Source organism: Primulina huaijiensis, unplaced genomic scaffold, assembly GCF_012295235.1.
Source record: "Primulina huaijiensis isolate GDHJ02 unplaced genomic scaffold, ASM1229523v2 scaffold38877, whole genome shotgun sequence".
NCBI classification, from domain to species: domain Eukaryota; kingdom Viridiplantae; phylum Streptophyta; class Magnoliopsida; order Lamiales; family Gesneriaceae; genus Primulina; species Primulina huaijiensis.
Genome location: NW_027359117.1, coordinates 130032 through 149678, shown reverse-complemented (window position 1 = coordinate 149678; position 19647 = coordinate 130032). Strand labels below are relative to the sequence as shown.

Here is a 19647-nt window from a genome sequence, read left to right as displayed (position 1 = left end):
CCTGTGGCTTCGGGGTTTCTTTATTTCATTAGCCGTCCAATTCCTCACCACCACAATCATTTTCATCTCTTCTGGCTTCAGTTCAGCCCCCTCAGTTCATCTCTTTTGGCTTGAGTTCTTACCACCACCGTATTCCAATTACAAATCACCATATGATCCTTCACAAAACTTGCTCGAACCTGCTGACGCAGACAAAAAGGGTGGCTAGCTGGCTTGTGGCTGATGGCCTCCTATAGTCCTATGCATTGCCTTTTTCACCCCCTTTGGACCAAATGTCTTTTGTCATTCAGGCTTCCTCAAATGCATTGCCTTGCCTTGAGGATATATATAGGCAGTTCAATCCAACTACCTGAGGCACCACCTACATACAGCAACTCGAGTGCCTTTTCCCGACATACAACAACTCACGTTGCGTTTGGATTGATGTATTTCAAGTATATTCAAATGTATTTTTTAGATTTAGAGGAGCAATACTATAATTTTCAAATTCACCTCTTCCATTTTCATATATGTTGTTTCACGTTAGTTAATTAGGATGAATTTAAAGTTCACTCGATAATTGAAGGATTTGAGATTCATTATAATTTGTGTAACTAATATATTAATAAATAATATATAAATTTAACATTTCATCTATTGTTTCATTCTTAACAATAAAAATATAATCAAAATCTATAATTTCAATTCCAACCTCAAATGCATTGCTGTGCAATAAAGAATTGTCTATAAAGATTGATTTCCAGTTACATTTTGTTATACACTCGGTAGCACCACTATGTAAAGAGTTTGGTGAAAAGTATTGATGGTTTTCAGCTACTTATTGTTGATGACATCCAAAAATTAATTAGACTCGTTTATTGTTAGTTGATTAGCGACTGACTGTAAATCCTTCTTTAAACCAAAATTAACAACATAATTTTTCGGCCCCGTTTGATTAGCGACTGATTTTTCGAATTCCAATTTTTTTAGAAAAATCATAACAAAATCTTTTTTGGTGCCTTAACTAAGGATCGATCTTCAAAATCGGTCGCTATTTTACGACACAATAAACATTTTACAATTAACGGCGGATTTGTGAAATGTTTTTTGTGTCGTAAAATAGGGACCGATTTTGTAAATTTTCTTTAATTAAGAGCGCCAAAAGAGTGTTTCAAGTTAACATGAGCGCACAAAGCTGCAAGCTATTCGTGTATATATATGTCGAAGGGTTTCACGCTTGGTACAACCTCAATCCAAACTCAATTCATAACTATAGAATTCAAAAAGACGAAAACAATTGCAGGTTTCGACCATATTTTATATATACCGAGCAATTCCCAGAAAATCGTTAGGGTTTCAAGAGCTTTTTCTCTCATTTAAATAAAAAATATAAAAAATAATGATGTTTATTCACTAGTAAGTGTTGTAATAAATTAAATAAATATTGGTAATATATAACTAATATCTTATATTATTTTCTTAATCTTTTCCAAGAAAGAGATAATCAATCATATTACCCAAATCATAAATCTTGTCATATCGGGAATTTGCTTGCCATATATACGCGTCATTCTCTGGTTAGAAATCCACACAAATATTTATGTTCCCTTCAAAGGAATTCTGTCCTTAATGGATCCGAAAAGAGTTGTAGAAACAGACGGGCTAATCTCGTTTCTTAAAATCGTCGATGTATCAAAATGTAAGAGTACCCATCTCATAGCTTTTTTCCGTCAGAAAACACCATCAATTTCTCCAGACCAAGACAAAAAAAAAGTCGATTCCAGCAATAGAAATGCATAAAAATATCCTAACTTCTTGAGTTGTACCCAGATGTACTGGTAAAAAAACAGGTGTATACCTGCTTCACCACATTTGCAACTATGTCCACTAGCACGTACGGACATTAGTGATATCGATACTGAAGTCGTCCATTACTCGTTATCAACCATATCATCACAGTTAGTGCCAGTTAGATAAATGGAATCTAAAGTAGAAGTTATAACATCAATCAGTTGGCTGAGTTAGTTTTTGTATTCCAGAGATGGGCACATTCTTGTATATAAACGAGATGTACAGCACATTGTAAACTTGAACAATAATATGCACTTTCAATGTATTCAATAAAAACAAATCTTATAAAATAATTAACATCTAGAAAATAATATTAATTTTTAAAATAAAATCAATACTTCTTTTCTTCATTATTTATTTGAATTCGTGAATGTGTTCTTCGTTTGTGCAAACAGGATTCAAGTCTTCCCACTCCAGTAAGGGCACATTTAGCGGCATGTTTGACGGGTAATTGTTGAGCAAGCTTGATAGCTCGGCTTCAAAAGATTCGACACCATGCTCCGATTCCTCATGTTCTGCACCAAAGTGAACAAATTAATCACCGAATAGAAATATTGTAGGAAAACATTACCATGTCACAAAAGTCTCCTATGAATCAAACAAGAACGAAAGTCATAATCAGTGGTGAACAAACAAACAATTAACTCAGTTCACAAAGTTGCTTACCTTACATACAACACAGTGTGGGATGAAAATTCATTAATGGCATTAAACCTAGGTTTTCATTACCGTCATCAACTTCCGGCAATGAAACACAATGACCGCCTAATTAGTGTAACAAGACACTGTTAAAAATATGGAGTCAGCATGACACGGCCACATTTGCTGAGTGTGCATTCCAAAAATGTATTTATTGTCTTTGGCTTTAAAAAACCAGAGAAACAAAAATGAAATTTCAAGAAAAAATAACACAGCAATGCATTCCATTTCCAAAAATGAATTGGTTGTGTAGTAGCCAACAAAAACCAAAGAAACATATTTCATATGAGTATATTCATGCAGAGTTTGCTTTCCTGAAATGTATTGATTGTTTTTTGTCAACAAAAAACCGATGAAACTGAAAGGAACATATTTCTAGCCATATAACTGCAAAATCTATGATAAAAAGGTAGATTTCTTATTGTTCTCTGTGTAGCTAAAAATAATAAATCAGCTAAATAAAGTTATTACCAGACATAGACGCTGATTCCATCACCATGCAATCCTCACCTTTATTTGGCGCTGGACAAGATGAAGAAACTGATCTGTTTGAACCAACCAGCGACAAGGCCACACCACCCTTGTTGTCGCGAAAAAGGGTCAGCTGGTTGTTAAAAAAGGAATTATTCAGCATGCTTGGTGATGGATCATTTAGGGTTGGAGATCCAACCGGATTGAAGAAAGACGAGGTGTATGGATGAGGGGGCTGAAATGAAGCCAAAATAGACGAAGATGATTGAGGCGGTGAGGAATTGGACGGCTGATGTTCTTGGCGTACCTCAGATGGGAAAATTGCTAAACCTGCACGCTTTTGTCTCTTCAACCTGGTATTCCAATAATTCTTAATCTCACTATCGGTCCTACCTGGAAGCTATTTACATGGAAAAAGTTCAGGGGCTTAACAATTGAACGCCTTATACATTATAATAAGAAAAAACAATGAAACATGACATTAACAAAGCAAAACTAATAACCTTAGCGGCAATGCGTGCCCATTTGTTGCCAAGCCATCGGTGAAGCTCGGCAATTTGTCTTTCTTCATAGACAGAAAATGCTTCTTTCTTGAGATTGGGCCTCAAAAAATTAACCCATCTACTTCTACAACTCTTTCCAGATCTCGTTAACCCTGTATTTTCCGGTACTAGACCCCAATTCCCTTCACCATGCTCCTGCAAATAGTCCTCCAAGATCTTATCTTCAGCCTTCGTCCACCCTTTCTTTGAGTCACGCTGGCTCATGTCATTTGTACCAAAACTGCCAGATCCATCTTGTGCCATGTCCTATTAGTTTAAAATGGAAAAATCGATGAACAAACAAAAAATGTGGGCTAATATTGAGTAAACAAAAATGTTGCGATGACCAAAGTTCAGCGCTGTATGAGTGTGAAATCTACAACGAGGGCATCCGATATTTATAGGCGAAAAAGCTTTGTATCCAGTGCTTTTCTATCAACAATTTGTCGACATGCGCTGTAAAGCAAGCTTTCTAACAACAGTCAGTAAGCCATAAATATATTTGTCACTACTTTATTATAGTGTTTTCCTACTTTAATCAGTAGATTTTAGCAATCTTATACACAATACTAAATAACATACAAGTAATTTGGTATTAGAAATTCAATAGTTGGATATCAGATGGTAATTTTTCTCACCTTCACACAATGAAATTCAATTTACTTTTAATTTTATCACTCACTTCATAAATTGTTAATTTCATCCTACATTTATTTTCGTATTTTTTAGTTTTACAAGAATATTCTTGTGTTTTTATTTCAAAAAAATTATCACCATAATACCTCATTCATTTTTCTCCACTTTGATTTTTTTAGTTTCACAAGTATTTATACTAGCAAATTTCTTTAATAGACATTCAATATAGAAAGAAGTCAACAAAAGAAAGTCTAGAATTATACTCCTAAAATGAACTACTACATGTGTCCCATTTTAGGTGACAGTGCATGTTTCGAACTAATTACAGAACTTCATGGTTTAAAATAAGTTGAAATAAGTATTTACTAAAATACATCTTTTCCTCAGAACAACACTTAGATATATAATTAAAAGAAGAGAGTTTAAACAGAAAATAAATAAGAAAAACAAACTTAACCAAGGAAAATTGCATTGATCGATATTTTTTTATTCGCTGAACCATCAACATTAAAGGCAACAATATCTCACCAATCACTTGGTCCTAATTTATAACAGGCAATGAACTTTATATTCGAGTTTCCTATGATTAAGCAGATAGAGCAGATATTACTACGAGGGCATTCAAAACAAACTTTCTAGCTCCAAAACCCTGTATTTTTCTTTAACTAATAAAAATTTCATTTACATTGATGTTAATATTTAAATAAGAAGGCAACTCTCAACAACAAATACATCGTGAGATGGATTATTTGACCCATCTGAAAATTTCATCGATCCAAATTTTCTTCCGACATTAGAAAATACACGTTACTTTCAATATTTTGAGTACATGAAACCGGAATGATTAATATCTCAAAATGATATATTTATCTTAAATTAGAAAAGTCATTAAAAGCATGATATTTTTAAAAATTAAACGAAAATTAAAGAGGAATACAATTGACCACGTGGAGCACAAATAGCAGTTGCATTTTCAACTTGTGAGCCATAAACGATAACTTTTAATTATAAAAAATTGTTCTGAAGAATATTTACCCATTCAAATCAGCTTACCAGACAAATACAAAAGGAATAAATAAAATTAACTAATTGACAAAAAAATTATCTTCAAATGAAGAATAAATTAATAAATCCCTAACTTTATGTATATTCAACCGCCAAGAAGTACTAAAAATATTAACCTTGTCGCAGTTTTATTTCACTAAAAAAGTTATTGGTCTGGTTTAATCCTTCAAGTGACCCAAAACTCGATCTGGTTCTCATTACTGCGTCTGCAAAATGCATATAATTCTCATTTAAGATGAACACAATCAAATACCAATTACTCATTACCGAGTCTTCTTCCTAAAGCCATAATCTTCTTAGATAATTATGTCATCCAATCCAAATGCTACTTAAATGGACCTGATGTAGTATTTTTTTCATCTTCACAAAGTGACCATTCGAAATTTACTTTTACATGTGTTGTTTTGGTTGACAAGAACCAAAGAAACGAAACAAACAATACTTCATGTCAGCATAATACAGCAGAATTTTAACCATGAGGAGTTTGCCTTCCTAAAATGTGTTCATTGTTTTTTGTTAACAAAAACCAAAGAAACTGAAACATGGTTGTCAAAAGCGCATAAGCGCTCGCTTTAAGCGCAATGCCTACGCTTCAAAGTACACGACTTCCATGAAGCGTGCGCTTTTTGCGCTTCTGTGCAATTTCAGATTTTTTTAAAAAAAATTCTTATAGAGGTGAAACTGCCTTTTAAAGCGCAATTTGTCTTCTATTTACCATAAAAAGAGCACAACATTGCATTGCCTTCCCCCATCGCCTCTGCCCTTGTGTCACCTAGTCTTTTGCCCACACATTTTAATATCCGATATTCAAGAGATGAAGATTATGATAATTTCAATATTTGATATCTTATGTTTCATATTTTTTAAAATAAAGTTGAATTAATTTTTATTTTTTAGAATATTTTATTATTGCATTTTACTTCCGTAAAGCGTGCACTTCGCTTTGCGCTTAAAGCCCGAGGACACTTGAGCGCTTTAATGCATCTAGGTCTTTTGACAAAAATATGGACTGAAAGGAACGAATATCCAGTCATAGAACCCCAAAATCTATGAACATGAAAACAAAGAATGGTAGATTTCTTATTTGTTCTCTATGTAATTCAAAATAATAAATCACTAAATAATGTTATTACCAGACATACATGCTGATTCCACCATGTAATCCTCAGCACCTTTATTTGGTGCTGCCATCAAAAAGTCACTACAAAAAGGCACTTGAGTTGTTGCAGTTGCTTCCAGTGGTTGGTGTGAAGGATGCTCTGAAGCCACAATATTAGTAACTCCAAAACTGGGAAAATGGTCCAAAGCTAAAACAGTTGGCAATTCATCTGATAAGCTCTAGCTGAAAAACAATTATGGAAAACATTGTATGGTATTAGTACATAAAGCTTATTGGACAATAAAATTTTTAATTCAAACATGATTGATGTCAATAAATTGTGCAAATTACAACTTAATAAACTCGATGGCAAAAATTTAAAAAAAATCAAATTTCTCTTCAAAATGATGAAATTTTTGTAAAACTTCGTAAATATTTTCCTCTTGTTTCTAAAAGTATTCAAAGAGAATTATCAAGGAAGGTGTTAAAGAATGAGAATGTTTATGCACAAAAGAATACTAGGAAATATTTGTCTTATAATTGAGGCCAAAGTCTGTTTAGGAGGAGAAGTTAAAAAATCATTACTTGTTTGGTATATGACTAGATTAGGGAAAAACCATATGCACGAAAAACTAAAGGCAAAATGGTTACAAGTTTGTCATAAGTGTACAAGATAGATTTGTGACAAAAAACGCGGATCTTTGGAAGTATTTCCAAAAACACAGAAAATAAATGATTTCAATAAGAATGGGCTTGGTAAAGAGTCTCTAGATGACCTCTTATTGACGGTTCCACACATGCATGATGAACTGCTCCGTTTATGAAAATTATTCCAAGATGAGTGTCATTGTAATATTTTTGGGAATCTGACTAAAAAAGACCTTGTTTACCAATTTATAAGAAAATTGAATGAGAAGCATATCCTCGACTCAAATAGAGTGCAAAAGATATTTCTGAACGTAAACAAGAGAAAATTGTAAGCCAAAATCACATCATTGTATATATGCATGTGCATCGTATGAATTTCTGTTATTTTTCATTATTGTATTCACAATTGGATCCTATGTTTTTATCACGATGACATCTTTTTACCCCTATAAAATATATTGAATTTGTTTTTATTTTTGCATGCTAAAACAACAATGAAAACATGGCAAAATCCCAAACGCAAGCATTGAAAAATATTTGTAAATTTAGTAGGTCTAGTTCTGGAAAAAAGATGTTTGTAGAAACAAGTAACATCAGAAAAGTGTTAGCTGAGAGAAAAATGCACTTGGTTGTGGACAAGGTAATATTGAGTTAATGAGATTTATTTAATACAGAGCCATCTTGGAAGTACTCGGGTTTTAAGCATTATTCCTACAACTTTAGCTGAAGGAAATATTATAGGTGTCACAGTTGGAAAATAATTGAGTATTTAATCTATGAATGACCGAAACACCAAAATGATTAAAAATTTTGATATATTTAATGCAATGGCAGGTGATATCAGTACTTTATAAGAAATTTTTAAACAGTTTCTAGGACAACTTAATATTTGTAATAAACATGTTGGCTTTTTGAATATCAATGATCATTATGATAATTTGTTAACATTTTCTGATAAAGTTGTTGAACATAATTTCATTTCAAAAAATTCACGATGGATGAGCTACCGACAAATTAATTTATTCTTCGCAAGCTTTTGTTCATAAACCCAATCAGATCATAACAAATATTAATTGATCGCAATCTACCAGTAAAAAAATTTAAGTTGTATAATTGATTCAACAATGAAGTCGTGAGTTCAATTTGATTTTGTTTCGGTTTACCATCAATAAATTTCAGATGATATATGTTTCATCACATATTCTTTATTTATAATATACTTAAAAGATGATTGAAAAATAAATATGCCTAGATTCTGAACTGTTGGATTTCCTATCTTTTTATTGATTTGGCTCGTCTGTCTGTGTGTATGCATCTAATAAGACATTTTCCCGAATGTTTATCTATATTCCAACTCTATAAGAGAAATAGTTCCACCCAAAACATTTACTAACACGTGAGAATATATAATTAAGACTCTAACTAGGAAAATCTTAAGGCTATATATATTTAAATTGGTAAGAAGCTTTGGATTGATTAGCACATGTTATTTTAATTCATTATAATTATATTCATTTTGATATAACTTTGAAATTTTCAAATTTATTTCGAAAACTTTGAGGGCGTGCTACAGCTTGCATGCCAAGCTCCGGGTGCCCTTTGCGCCTTAATATGTCTTACACCCGTGACAACTATGATGAAAATAATCATAAACCTCGTTACCACACTATAATTGTTAACTTTTCAAGACTCGGGAATGAATAATACAGCCTAATAGCCATAAAAACAGAATAGTACATGGAGGTAAAACTCAAGTAATCCATTGGAAATGATGTCAAACTTAACCACTATAACTCACCACGATGGTCAGGCAGATACCACTGTTTGTATACTTTGTGATAGACTCAGACCCGCAAGGCCCACAAAACCTTATGACTATTTGTTAACATAGGACAGAACATACAATTGAACTCAAGGTTTTTCTTCATTATTCCTATAAAAAGAAAATATCTTTTCAATTTCTAGCTCAAAAATTTCATTTCATTGCACTTTAAACAGCATACGTTTTTCGTTTTCACAAAAATCGAATGCCATATTTCAACACATTTTAGAAAATCCTAGGAATCTGAAAAGAACTACTGATTAATTTTAGTCATCCAGTTTCAATGGAAAAGGCCGAGCCAGAACATCCTAAAACTCAAGCACGTCAACCATTTAAAAACCAAATCTCTAAATATTGCTCCGGCTTGGCTCCACATAATCTAAATATGAATTCATGTTTAAACTATGGAATATGCATAACACATGAAATAGCAGTTATAATGCCAAGGAAAAGGGAAAAACCTCAATTTGCATTGAATTCTACAGATTATTACTTCCAACATTCGATCAAGTGCACAGTTATTCCAATGTGGACATGCAGAGCAGGGCGGACCCATCAATTTGGCTGAATGGCCAAAAGTTATTTTTATAGAAAAATTACACATAAAATTTAATGTATTTGCTTCGCACACTCTGCTGCCAGCATCCTGGAGTGAAGATACGAGTGGAGTCGAGAGCAAGGCAGCGCAATTTGCCTCCACATTCGCTTCCGCGTCCGCGGCATTGTTGCATAGGTCACCGTTGGGACGACTTATCTTCGCCAACAAATGGGTGGCGCCGCCCTGTTTGCTCTGCCTATAGTTCCACTGAACATAAATATCGAAGCGAAAATCGAGCCGCAAGATCGACAGCCATATGCAAAAGGGTTTCGAGGGTCTCATATTTGCGGCCGTCATAAAATCAAAATTCATAGTTGGCAACGTAAAACTCTCCGTTGAAGTTTTTAAAAAAAATTCATTGTATTGCCTTTGCACACTATTGGGCCGTCAGCCTTCCCATTTTTCACAATGGACTAAAACCAGCCCAATAAGGAAAATTTCTACTATTTTCTATTTATCCACCATATTTTTACCAATTACTACCAATTGTTCGTGCAAAATTTTAAACACTAGAATCACGAGTGTATATATTAATATTATGTATTACATATAAATAATATTTTTTATTTTTCAAATAATTAATTTAGTTATAATTTTTTTAAATAAAGATTTTGCTCAAATATTTGATTTGAAAACTTATTTATCTTGTCTATAATACTTAATTGAGAAACATATGAAAAAAAATTGATAAGATATGCTTATAATATCGAATATATACATGAATCAAATTATTCATACCAAATATAATGTAAGTCTAAATTTGGAAAAAGAAAATGGTGTCTCATGTCATACCAAAAATAATTACTATAATAGGTTTAAGTATCATAAAATATTGAAAATATTACAATTTTAGACATATAAGTTGGTCAATTTTTTTGTTTTAGTCTTATAACTTATTAAAGCTTGGTTTTTATCTAATAATTTGATTTTTTTTTTGTTTTAATCAATTTTTTTCTTGAAATCACTAAATCCACCGAATATTGCTTATGGCAGTGAAGCTATCCTTGTAGTTTATGTGACAAAAATAAAACTTATATTACATATATTAAAAAATAAAAACGACACTTTTTTCATAGTATTTTAAGTATTGAGGGTCGTTTTGCTTTATTTTTTCTTTTTTAGATCAGATGAATTTTAATGTGAGTTATGACTTTATTCTTGTCACATATGACACCTAGAAGATAATCTATGTTAAATAAATATATTTGACGGATTTAGTGGTTTCAGATAAAAAAATTGACCAAAGAAAAATTAAAAAAATCAAAGTTAATGCATGAAAACCAATTTGATAAGTTACATGACTAAAACTCAAAACATGACAACTTACAAGAGTAAAATTATATTTTTTCCTAATATAGTAAGTATAGATTATTAATGTTGTTTATGAGCTCAACTAATATACTCTCGTAGCCTCAAAATGAAATTTTACTATCATTATCTTATTATATTCTACGTTTCATATTTTTATTAATCGGAAATTTAGAATTTTTCTCCCACCAACATATTTTATTTCACAATTAAATTGAATTTCAAAAAATTGAGTAATACGTAAAATTATAGTAGTTAATTCTCATGCAATTGTGTATTGGTATCTTTAGCAAGTACTTGCCGGTTCTCACATAAACATTATATATACTCATTATTAATTAAACCAACCTTTTTCCTGACATCAAACTACTTTCTCCCACAAATCTAGCTCGAAAATCGGTTGTATAAGTTTCGAAAATCGGTTTTTTCAAAAGCAAAAAATTACATAACACATGCCTCACTTTTCTCATCGCAGCATTGGTATTGTTATATATAAATATTAATTAAGTTTATTATGAAATAAATCATCATAAAACAAATTAAATTGTTCAATATCCACCACTCCGTGTCACACTACCTTTAAACACGTAAATGTAGTCACCATTTTCAACGCCATGCCAGCGAAGGCTACAATCTTCACGCATGATTCTCTGTTTGTGTATAAATATATATTCGTCGACCGGAAGTATTCTCCTCTCCAACAACATGTGCCTCACCTCCTCGACCCGGCTCGCATCGCTCGTCTCAACGGGTATTTTGGCCGCATTCAACAAGCAAGACGATGTCTGAATGATGACCCCCAGGATATTTGCTGGTGGCTCGACCATGATTCGAGTCATGGTTTTTAAAAACACGATGATTACTGAGCATTCTTGAATCCCATATTCGCTTAGATTTCGGAAATCGTCGTCCATCTCTAATCCACAAAAGAATAGCGTCATCCTCTTTATAGGGGTGCCATCAACTATATGGATCTTTTCCTTTAAGCTCTTTATGGTGTCATATTTGTCGACTGATACTTCGAGTTTTCGGGTGGAGAATTTCACGGTGACCTTGATTTGGTTATTGTTGGGCTCTAGGGCAGGCGGGATGTGTTTGATGAAAAGGGCAATTTTTGTACCTTCGGATATGAGCGGATAATCGGATAAATCGAGGCCGTCGATCAGTTCCCAGTCGCAAACTGATAGGATTTGTGAGGACACGGGGATGCCTAGATAGTTTTGTATCTTGCCTTTTACTTCAAGAATTTGTTCTTGAAATGCTACATCTAAGGAAAATTCGCAGTCTTTCATTACAATGATGATCTTCATCATGTGGAAATTTTTTCAACAAAAACTTTGGAACAAAATTCAGAATTAAAATCACTCTCTTGGTCTAGATTTTGATTGATGAATGATACTTAAAAAAAGAGAGATCATGTAGAGAAAATGAGTGATACCAGCTGTTAAGTCATACTGAATTTGAATTCGTTTGATCAGTTGGTGTGTGCAGCATGAAGAAATGCATGCAAAATGCGCATGCAAGAACTAACTTTAATTAATTTGCATTCAAAGTTATTTTATAAACAAATACTAATATAATTCGGGTCATATTCGGGTCTAAATTAATTATTTTTCTATGATTTTTTCCGGTATACAGATTCACTTACACCTTGATTAATTAGTTCCAAGTCCATAAATGAAGGATTATACATATTAAAGAAGAGATCACAGATAGATACATCATGCATCTAGTCAACTAGCTCAGATGGTGACGAGGAAATATTTGCGTCTCCTACAGAAATCTCCGTGACGTCGGAGGTGGAGGTGTTGGTAGTCGAAGGCCTTTCAAAGGCGGCGATTCCAGTCCACAGCTCCACCTCCTTCTCCAAGTGCTGGCAGTAGCTTTCGAAAACCCTGGAGCTCACCGTAACCCCGAAGTCTAGCAGGAAAAGCAACTCTATTTCCAGCCTGTTCAGCTCTGTGATGCTCACTCCTCCAACACGGGCGTAGAATGCATTGTTGTAGTGCCTGAAATTTTTATAAGATTCGATTAATCAAGTATTGTTTCTAAAGATTGAAACAACGGGTGAGACGAAATACATGGATTTTGGATTTAAAAAAAACTTACATATTTTTTGAAGAACTGATTAAAAATTTCATTTTAATATTATCCGAAAAATAATTTTGGTCAAACTTCTAATATATTTGACTGTATTCGATTAAATATGGGAGGATAATTTTCTTAAAAATATTTTTGACTAATATTATTTTACTAATTACCCGGCAGCTGGGTCCGCGACTCACCGCCTCCTTCCACCAAAAACCACCGCGCGACAACAGTTTACCTGTCAATATTTAAAGTTGGGACCTTTCGTATTGACATATAAATTACATTACTTAACTTAAATATTGCTTCTTCATTAATTACGTTTTCATCATCCAAAAAATGTTAGAAAAAGCATCGATCAATGCAATTAATAAAAGAATTAATTAGTCGATCAAATTCAATTACAAGAATTAGAGCAAGCAATAAAAATGGATAAAATTCAAGGAATTAGATGAAAATACTCACACGTCATCAAGAATCTTGGAAGCGACCAAAACACTGGTAAGCAGCAGCCGGTGAACATTGAGTGACACCAGAAGTGAGTCCGGATACTTATGCAGAATCCGATCGATATACACGAACCCGACCACGAAACAAGAAGGGTTGCAGCTCGTATACTTGTATATTCTCTCTATGTATTTTTCAAGGCTAATTCCAGGTTCTCTCACGCCATGGAAGGGGCTCAAGCTTTTCCCTAACCACGAACCACTATCTTCGTGGCTGTGCAGGAGTTGGTCGTTCGGTTCACGAGCTTTTCGAGCATGTAGGATAGAATGGTCAGCACTCACGGCCTCTTGGCCCGTCTGCGGTGGCGGCGCCGGCGGTTTTGTTAACATGGTGTTATTGCAGCGGTGGCATCGTTAGTACTGTTTGATGAGTTGGTTTTTGTGGCTGCCATTCCTGCTAGCACATGTATTGGAATACTGAAAGGTGTATGAACCTTATCCACTTGGGATTTGATGTCTGAATGACACGTGTCCCGTCAAATTTTGCTCATGTGTACATACCTTGACTTTTTTTTCATTTTCCCTCACTCACCCTTCACCGTTTTCCATGGACGCTATGCTTGTCTCCACAATCCGGTGGGATGTTTTCAACTGCAAGCCTTCCGCTTATGTTCAACACTGTCCATGTTCAGCTAATAGAGTAGCACACTTTTTGGCTTAAAGGGCTTCAGCGGCTAGAGAAGATGTCGACTATCAGGCCAGGCTTTGATTCCATTCATTTTGCAAAATGGTGTAAATTTGGACTTGCCTTCTGTTTAATGGAATATTTTTCTCTCAAAAAACGTGTATTTTATTTATATAATATTCCATGAAATTTCAATTTTTTATCTTTTGAAATATAGTTATTTTTATATACAATTTTGAAATATAGCGGTGATATTTTATTATGTTATTTCTTAGTATTACGAGGACATGAAAATATCTAAAGGCCAAAACCGTGGATATGGCCACATTAACTTTTGGTCATTGGTATGTACTGTTTAACAATATGTCAAGATTATTTAAAGATGGAAAAGCCATGAACCAAATTGATATGTAAACGGATATCTTATTAAAATTATGGTTTTGAATCTAATTTCACATCAAAAGATAATTATATAAAACTCTCGAATACTTAATAAAACCATGTGAAACTTTTAATAAAATATCGCACAAACAAAAAAAAAATTCTTCGAAAAATAATTTTAATTATGATAACATGTTGTTTAATCAATATAAAATACACTCTAAGTAGATACTAAAATTAGAGTTTAACTGCTCTCAAAGGATGTCCGAATTGATGGAGTAAATGAACTTTTAATCAATAATAATGAGTTTGATTTCTTATTCGAACACATTATCGAACAAGCTATTTGTCACATATAACTTGTCCAGTGTGGTTTACTCGACTAACATGACTTACATGACAATTAATCATATAATAGTGACGCAGGTTCTAACCTCATAAAAAAAAAGCCAAACAATATCATAATTTCATACCAACGAGTGACGCTTTCTCCAAGCGCATATAAAATTGATAATGATTATAAAAAAAACAATAATAATAATATGGTCAATTATTGTTTATACAAAATTAATGCTTAGAGTCGACAACTCTACCTCAGAATGTTGGAAAACGAAATCCATTTTGAGGCGCGTGATTCAATTATTCGATATTATTCTTGCCCAAGTCCAGTATATTTAGATACAATGAATCCTACATGATCTTCTTCTTTACAAAAAAAAGGGAATTGTTAGGTGTTGAAAATTGCAATTTGATTTCGCACCATAATCACGTTAAACATCAGACAAAAAAACTTGTGAAAAATGATTTCTACTCATACATTGATTAAATATTTGAAATATTTCACCGCCTTGTTCTAACATGTTTTAACAGTGTTTGCATTCTAAAAAATAATAATTCTTAGATTTTCTTTTATAAATTTACAAAGAAAAATCTAAAAATTACGTTTTTCGCATAACACCTCCGAAAAGTTCTAATGCCGGTAACTCAATCCAACTAAAATATATTTTAACACAGTATCTCTATTACCATACATAAACCAACTCCCAAATTATAAAAGTTAGGCGCATTTTCTTGGAATCGATTGATAGTAATTCGATAAACTTGTAAAGAAACATATATACGTCAAGAATTACACAAACCAATAGACAGGTTAAGATTCAGCCGATGTAGTTGTTGGAAATTAAGGATAGGCTGACTTGAATCTTTTAACCTGTTGAATGAAGAGATTGCAGCTTCGCTTGTCTCACTCCCTGTCGAGGAAACCTGACTCATCTGGCATGTGTGGCGAGGCAAGCACAGAGATAGCGACAATTCACAGCCATCGATTTCATTTGTAGTCTCCTCGAATTTGCAAATCCTGATCTCATCATGATCTTCATCCTGACAAGCTCAAAAGTGCAAATATTAGACTTTCCTTAATTATAACAAATAACCTATCAGAATTTATTATAATTTATTTTTCATTTCGGGATTATATTATCATTTAAAAAATAAAAAAAATTTGTAGATGAAAATACAGAAATATATTTATTATGATATGACAATCTTAGATGATTTACAAATTTATTAAAATAGGTTTTTGTGATTGTTTATATAATAATAGTTCAGAATTACATTATGATCGATCACGAAAATAGTTATTAACTCTATATATATTGTAGATTATTAATAACCACGTTATTAATGTAAAGATTAATGAAATTACACAAATAATAGTTTTTTTTTAAAAAAAAAACCCACTACTTAAAATGGTTAGTACTCCTTTAAAAAAAAAAAAAAAAGAATAGTCCTAAAAAATGGACAAAAGAATGACTGAATAAGAATTTAAGATGGAAAGAAAAAGGATAGTGTAGACGATATTGTGTTGTACCCTGAAATAGTCAGGTTCTAGCACTGTCGGGTCAGAGATGTATTCTTGAATATGCTGTTTGAGAACACAACTTTCTTCTTTCTCCTCCATTAATATTCCTCTTTTCTCAGCAATTGTCTGCATGTGATCATCATCCCTGTACGAATTCCTGACTGGCTCACGCATTCCTTGGCTGCATTGTTGTGGATACTCGATCCCAGCTCTATTTTTTAACAATATGATATGATTATTAAAGTGTAAAAATTTGATTTAATTGTTACCTTGTATAAATTATCACGTAATATTATTTAAAACTAGGTAATTAACCCTTCATCTTGACATTTGGAAACAAACAACGGGAAAGCTTTTTCACCTTTTCGTCGGAATAGGAGACATGTAAAAGACATCTGTGCGAGGACGATTTCCTAGCCGTGGAACGCTTCCATCTGCGTGCGAAGATTTTTAACCCAGCAAACACGAATCCAAGCACAAGGTAAACAGCAGTGGTCTAACTAAAAGAAGTTGCTCAAAATTTCATGGACCAATATAATCTATATATCCAAAGTTCCAAACCAATCCACCACCCTCTAAATATATACAAAGATTGGATTTACACGCATTGGATATAATTAAATATAATAATATTTTATAAATTAATGTAGCTCACTTATTTTTACAGAAATTATTCAAAAGATGGCAATTTTATTATGTTTTTTTTTCGAAGATGCCAATTTTAGTTTGAAAGCAGTAGAGTGCAATGAAGTAAAAATAGCCACTGATTTACGTATCGGAAGAAACAAATATCAAAGGGGCACGGCACGTAAAGCTTTTATTAATGTCTATGTATAGATAAAATAGATCGACTCATACATGCATAAATTAATTATTGAAAGCTAGAAAAGATATACGAGTACCTTCTCCAATTAAATCAGAAGGATTCCGCATGCTTCTGTACATCTGTGGAACAAGAAAGAGTGAGATTAGGCGGCACAATTACACACACGACAGCCGATGGGAATTGGGTAAGAAATTTTTAGTTTTTGTTTTTTGCCTGAAAATGAATGAACTTGCAACCTGAAGATGGCTTTTGACGTGAGAAATTGTGAGCCATTTTACATCCATCAACCGAAGAACCAATTTCGGGGTTGCCTCTGTGTTTTCATCACAAAAAGTAAGATTAAAGGAGTAAAAAAATCACTGCAAAAACATTGTAAAAGAATATTGGAGTAAATTAAAGAAGCAACTTTCTTGGCCTCCAAGCGCTTGAATTGCATGGACAAAACACTGATGAAGATCGGGAGTCCATCTGAGGCGCGGCATTTTCGATCTGACGTACTGTCTCACCCCATGAACATTCCTTTCATGGCTAACCATATTTTTAAAGAATTTGAATTGGGTTCTTGATTTCCTTTATGCTGTTTGCAAGTAGAACCTTACCTACTGAAGCTAGCTAACTAATTTCTGAAAGAGGATATTAAAACGAAGGTATATGAAAGGAGACAAATGGTACAAATGGAGGTGGAGGGTCGCCTGCGAATTCTTTTAACTGGATATAGATTTTATGAGATTTTGAATAACTGCAACGGAGAAAAATTCTCATCACGAGTTGCTGATCTTCTACCGGCAATCATTACAAATCCAAAAGAATTCTACGGATACCAACCGCTGCGCGCTTTGACTCTGCTCGCTCTCTCCAGAATCTTAATTGTACGCCAGCATACTGCATACATGCTCATCATTACAAGGAAACTTCCCTTCCTTTGATATAATTTTAAAATTGTAGATTAATTTTTTTAATTATACTATATTGATCAAAACACTCTCGTAATATATTAATTAATAAAATAATAATAATACAATTAACTATATGTTTATAAAATTAAATTAATTTAAATATTTCAAATAAATAATACTAACAATATTATATTAAACATTAAATAAAATAAATTAGCACTTATAAACAGTGTTTTTTTAAATATTAGATTTGCATTATATTTTTATTTAATTGATAACATAATTTGTGTCGGGAATAAAAAATTGTTATATTTTTAAAATAAATTGAAGGGTAAAAAAATTGACATTTAAGTTCAATTAATTTAAAATTTTGAATAAAAATAGTGATGCGAATAAGATGATACGATAAATAATTTTGATAAACAAAACAATTAATTTTTCACAGGTTGAAATCAATCCCAACATCAATTTTTTCTAAATTAAATAACAATTTTAATTAAACAAAATTAAGTAAAATTATAAGCTAGCTTGTACGATGTTCAAAAAATCACCATCAGATATCAGGGACAAGAATTACTTTTTTCTTAATACATATAAGAACAAGAATTATTAGCAGAATAATTAGAATTAGTTTGATTTTTTCTTCAATAGTTTTGATAAATGTAAGAAGCGAACCCCCAGAGATTAACCGAATAATCTGGAAAATGGGTTTTTCTCTACAAAACTTCCTCTTTCTTGCCGGATACTTCGATTTCCTTCTCTTCCTCTAACAGCCGAATAATGTGAAAATTTTCTATGCCGTTCAATGTCCTCTAATTGTCGGGTTTTCTACCAGCTTTGACTCCTCCATTCTTCCCCTGACTCCACCGTTGTTTCCTTCTCTCTGTAATTTTTCCTAGGTTTGACGAGGGCAAAGTAGGAAATATGTCATATTATACTGGTTGATGGAAATTGTTCTGGGTGAGAGTAGGTATGTCTAGTGTAAAGTAAATGGTAAATTTGACTAAAAAATGTACAAGTTACGTGATCAAGAAAAATTGGTTCTTTTACCTCATGGTTCATAATAAAGAAGATTATTTTTAAAATAATATATGAGAGAACAATAAACATTGATTCTTTTATTCAAATATACAACATTTTATTAAATAATAACCTCATGTAGAGGAGAATAAGCATATTTAGCTACGATATTTCAACACACACACTACAAAAAAAATTCGGTATTAGCGACGGTTTTAGCGACGGGTTGTTCAATTAGCGACGGTTTTTGCTACGGAATTTTAAACCGTCGCTAAAGTCAGTGTCGCTAAATATTGCGACGGTTTTGCAAAAGCCGTCGCTAATTAGCGACACTTTTTACCGTCACTAATAAATTAGCGACAGTTTTTCAAACGCCGTCGCTAAATAATTTGCGACGGATTTTATAAAACTGTCGCTAATTAGCGACAGATACCAACCATCGCAATATTTAGCGACGGGATAAAACCGTCGTCATTATAAGATTTAGCAACGGTTGATAAATACTTAAAACCGTCGCTAATTCTTTAATTTTTTTAAAAAAACTTATTTTATATAAAAAAAGTACATATTTTTAAATTATTTGTACACATTTTATAAATAACCTCCTCTATTTATCTAATATATATCAAATTTGTAAAACAATCTAAATAAGATTCAAAAAAATAGTAATCTTAACAATATATAATAAAATTTAAAATATGAAATTTCGCGTTTGATACCTCTATC

At 32.6% G+C, this 19647-nt stretch overlaps 4 protein-coding genes across 10 annotated transcripts; all 4 read right to left on the bottom strand.

The window, feature by feature from the left end:
- Window positions 1-1519: 1519 nt before the first annotated feature.
- On the bottom strand, window positions 1520-9726 carry LOC140968967 (transcription factor GAMYB-like). Of its 7 annotated transcripts, none has more exons than XM_073430175.1 (6): window positions 9274-9726; window positions 6377-6585; window positions 3504-3809; window positions 3308-3400; window positions 3001-3133; window positions 1520-2345 (listed from the first exon to the last, which is right to left on the bottom strand). In XM_073430175.1, the coding sequence occupies exons 3-6, from the start codon at window positions 3804-3806 to the stop codon at window positions 2185-2187; spliced, it is 690 nt and encodes a 229-aa protein (XP_073286276.1). In that variant the 5' UTR covers window positions 3807-3809; window positions 6377-6585; window positions 9274-9726; the 3' UTR covers window positions 1520-2184. The 7 variants fall into 7 exon arrangements, 6 of the variants coding, with proteins under 6 accessions (XP_073286276.1, XP_073286277.1, XP_073286274.1 ...); XM_073430176.1 differs by having other exon boundaries at window positions 1521-2345; window positions 3040-3133; XM_073430173.1 differs by adding an exon at window positions 5360-5449 and having other exon boundaries at window positions 1528-2345; window positions 3001-3400.
- A 1540-nt stretch (window positions 9727-11266) lies between these two features.
- On the bottom strand, window positions 11267-12028 carry LOC140968913 (polyubiquitin). The gene has a single exon (XM_073430061.1). The coding sequence runs from the start codon at window positions 12026-12028 to the stop codon at window positions 11267-11269; it is 762 nt and encodes a 253-aa protein (XP_073286162.1).
- A 262-nt stretch (window positions 12029-12290) lies between these two features.
- On the bottom strand, window positions 12291-14088 carry LOC140968975 (cyclin-U1-1-like). Its single transcript, XM_073430186.1, has 2 exons — window positions 13272-14088; window positions 12291-12727 (listed from the first exon to the last, which is right to left on the bottom strand). The coding sequence occupies exons 1-2, from the start codon at window positions 13640-13642 to the stop codon at window positions 12448-12450; spliced, it is 651 nt and encodes a 216-aa protein (XP_073286287.1). The 5' UTR covers window positions 13643-14088; the 3' UTR covers window positions 12291-12447.
- A 1299-nt stretch (window positions 14089-15387) lies between these two features.
- LOC140968983 (myb family transcription factor MOF1-like) lies at window positions 15388-18774 on the bottom strand. Its single transcript, XM_073430201.1, has 7 exons — window positions 18673-18774; window positions 17412-17898; window positions 17242-17318; window positions 17082-17124; window positions 16541-16613; window positions 16189-16390; window positions 15388-15698 (listed from the first exon to the last, which is right to left on the bottom strand). Exons 2-7 carry the CDS (start codon window positions 17539-17541, stop codon window positions 15441-15443), a joined length of 783 nt encoding a protein of 260 aa, XP_073286302.1. The 5' UTR covers window positions 17542-17898; window positions 18673-18774; the 3' UTR covers window positions 15388-15440.
- Between the last annotated feature and the right edge of the window lie 873 nt (window positions 18775-19647).

Coding starts and splice junctions, on each gene's coding strand:
- LOC140968967 (XM_073430173.1), bottom strand. CDS start 3,806: ATGGCACAAGATGGATCTGGCAGTTTTGGTACAAATGACATGAGCCAG. Junction 3,401..3,503: donor GGGCACGCATTGCCGCTAAG/GTTATTAGTTTT, acceptor CCATGTAAATAG/CTTCCAGGTAGGACCGATAG. Junction 2,346..3,000: donor GGAATCAGCGTCTATGTCTG/GTAATAACTTTA, acceptor ACTTTGGTGCAG/AACATGAGGAATCGGAGCAT.
- LOC140968913 (XM_073430061.1), bottom strand. CDS start 12,028: ATGAAGATCATCATTGTAATGAAAGACTGCGAATTTTCCTTAGATGTA.
- LOC140968975 (XM_073430186.1), bottom strand. CDS start 13,642: ATGTTAACAAAACCGCCGGCGCCGCCACCGCAGACGGGCCAAGAGGCC. Junction 12,728..13,271: donor TCCAAGATTCTTGATGACGT/GTGAGTATTTTC, acceptor TAAAAATTTCAG/GCACTACAACAATGCATTCT.
- LOC140968983 (XM_073430201.1), bottom strand. CDS start 17,541: ATGGTTAGCCATGAAAGGAATGTTCATGGGGTGAGACAGTACGTCAGA. Junction 16,391..16,540: donor TCTCCTATTCCGACGAAAAG/GTGAAAAAGCTT, acceptor GTTAAAAAATAG/AGCTGGGATCGAGTATCCAC. Junction 15,699..16,188: donor TAGAACCTGACTATTTCAGG/GTACAACACAAT, acceptor TGAGCTTGTCAG/GATGAAGATCATGATGAGAT.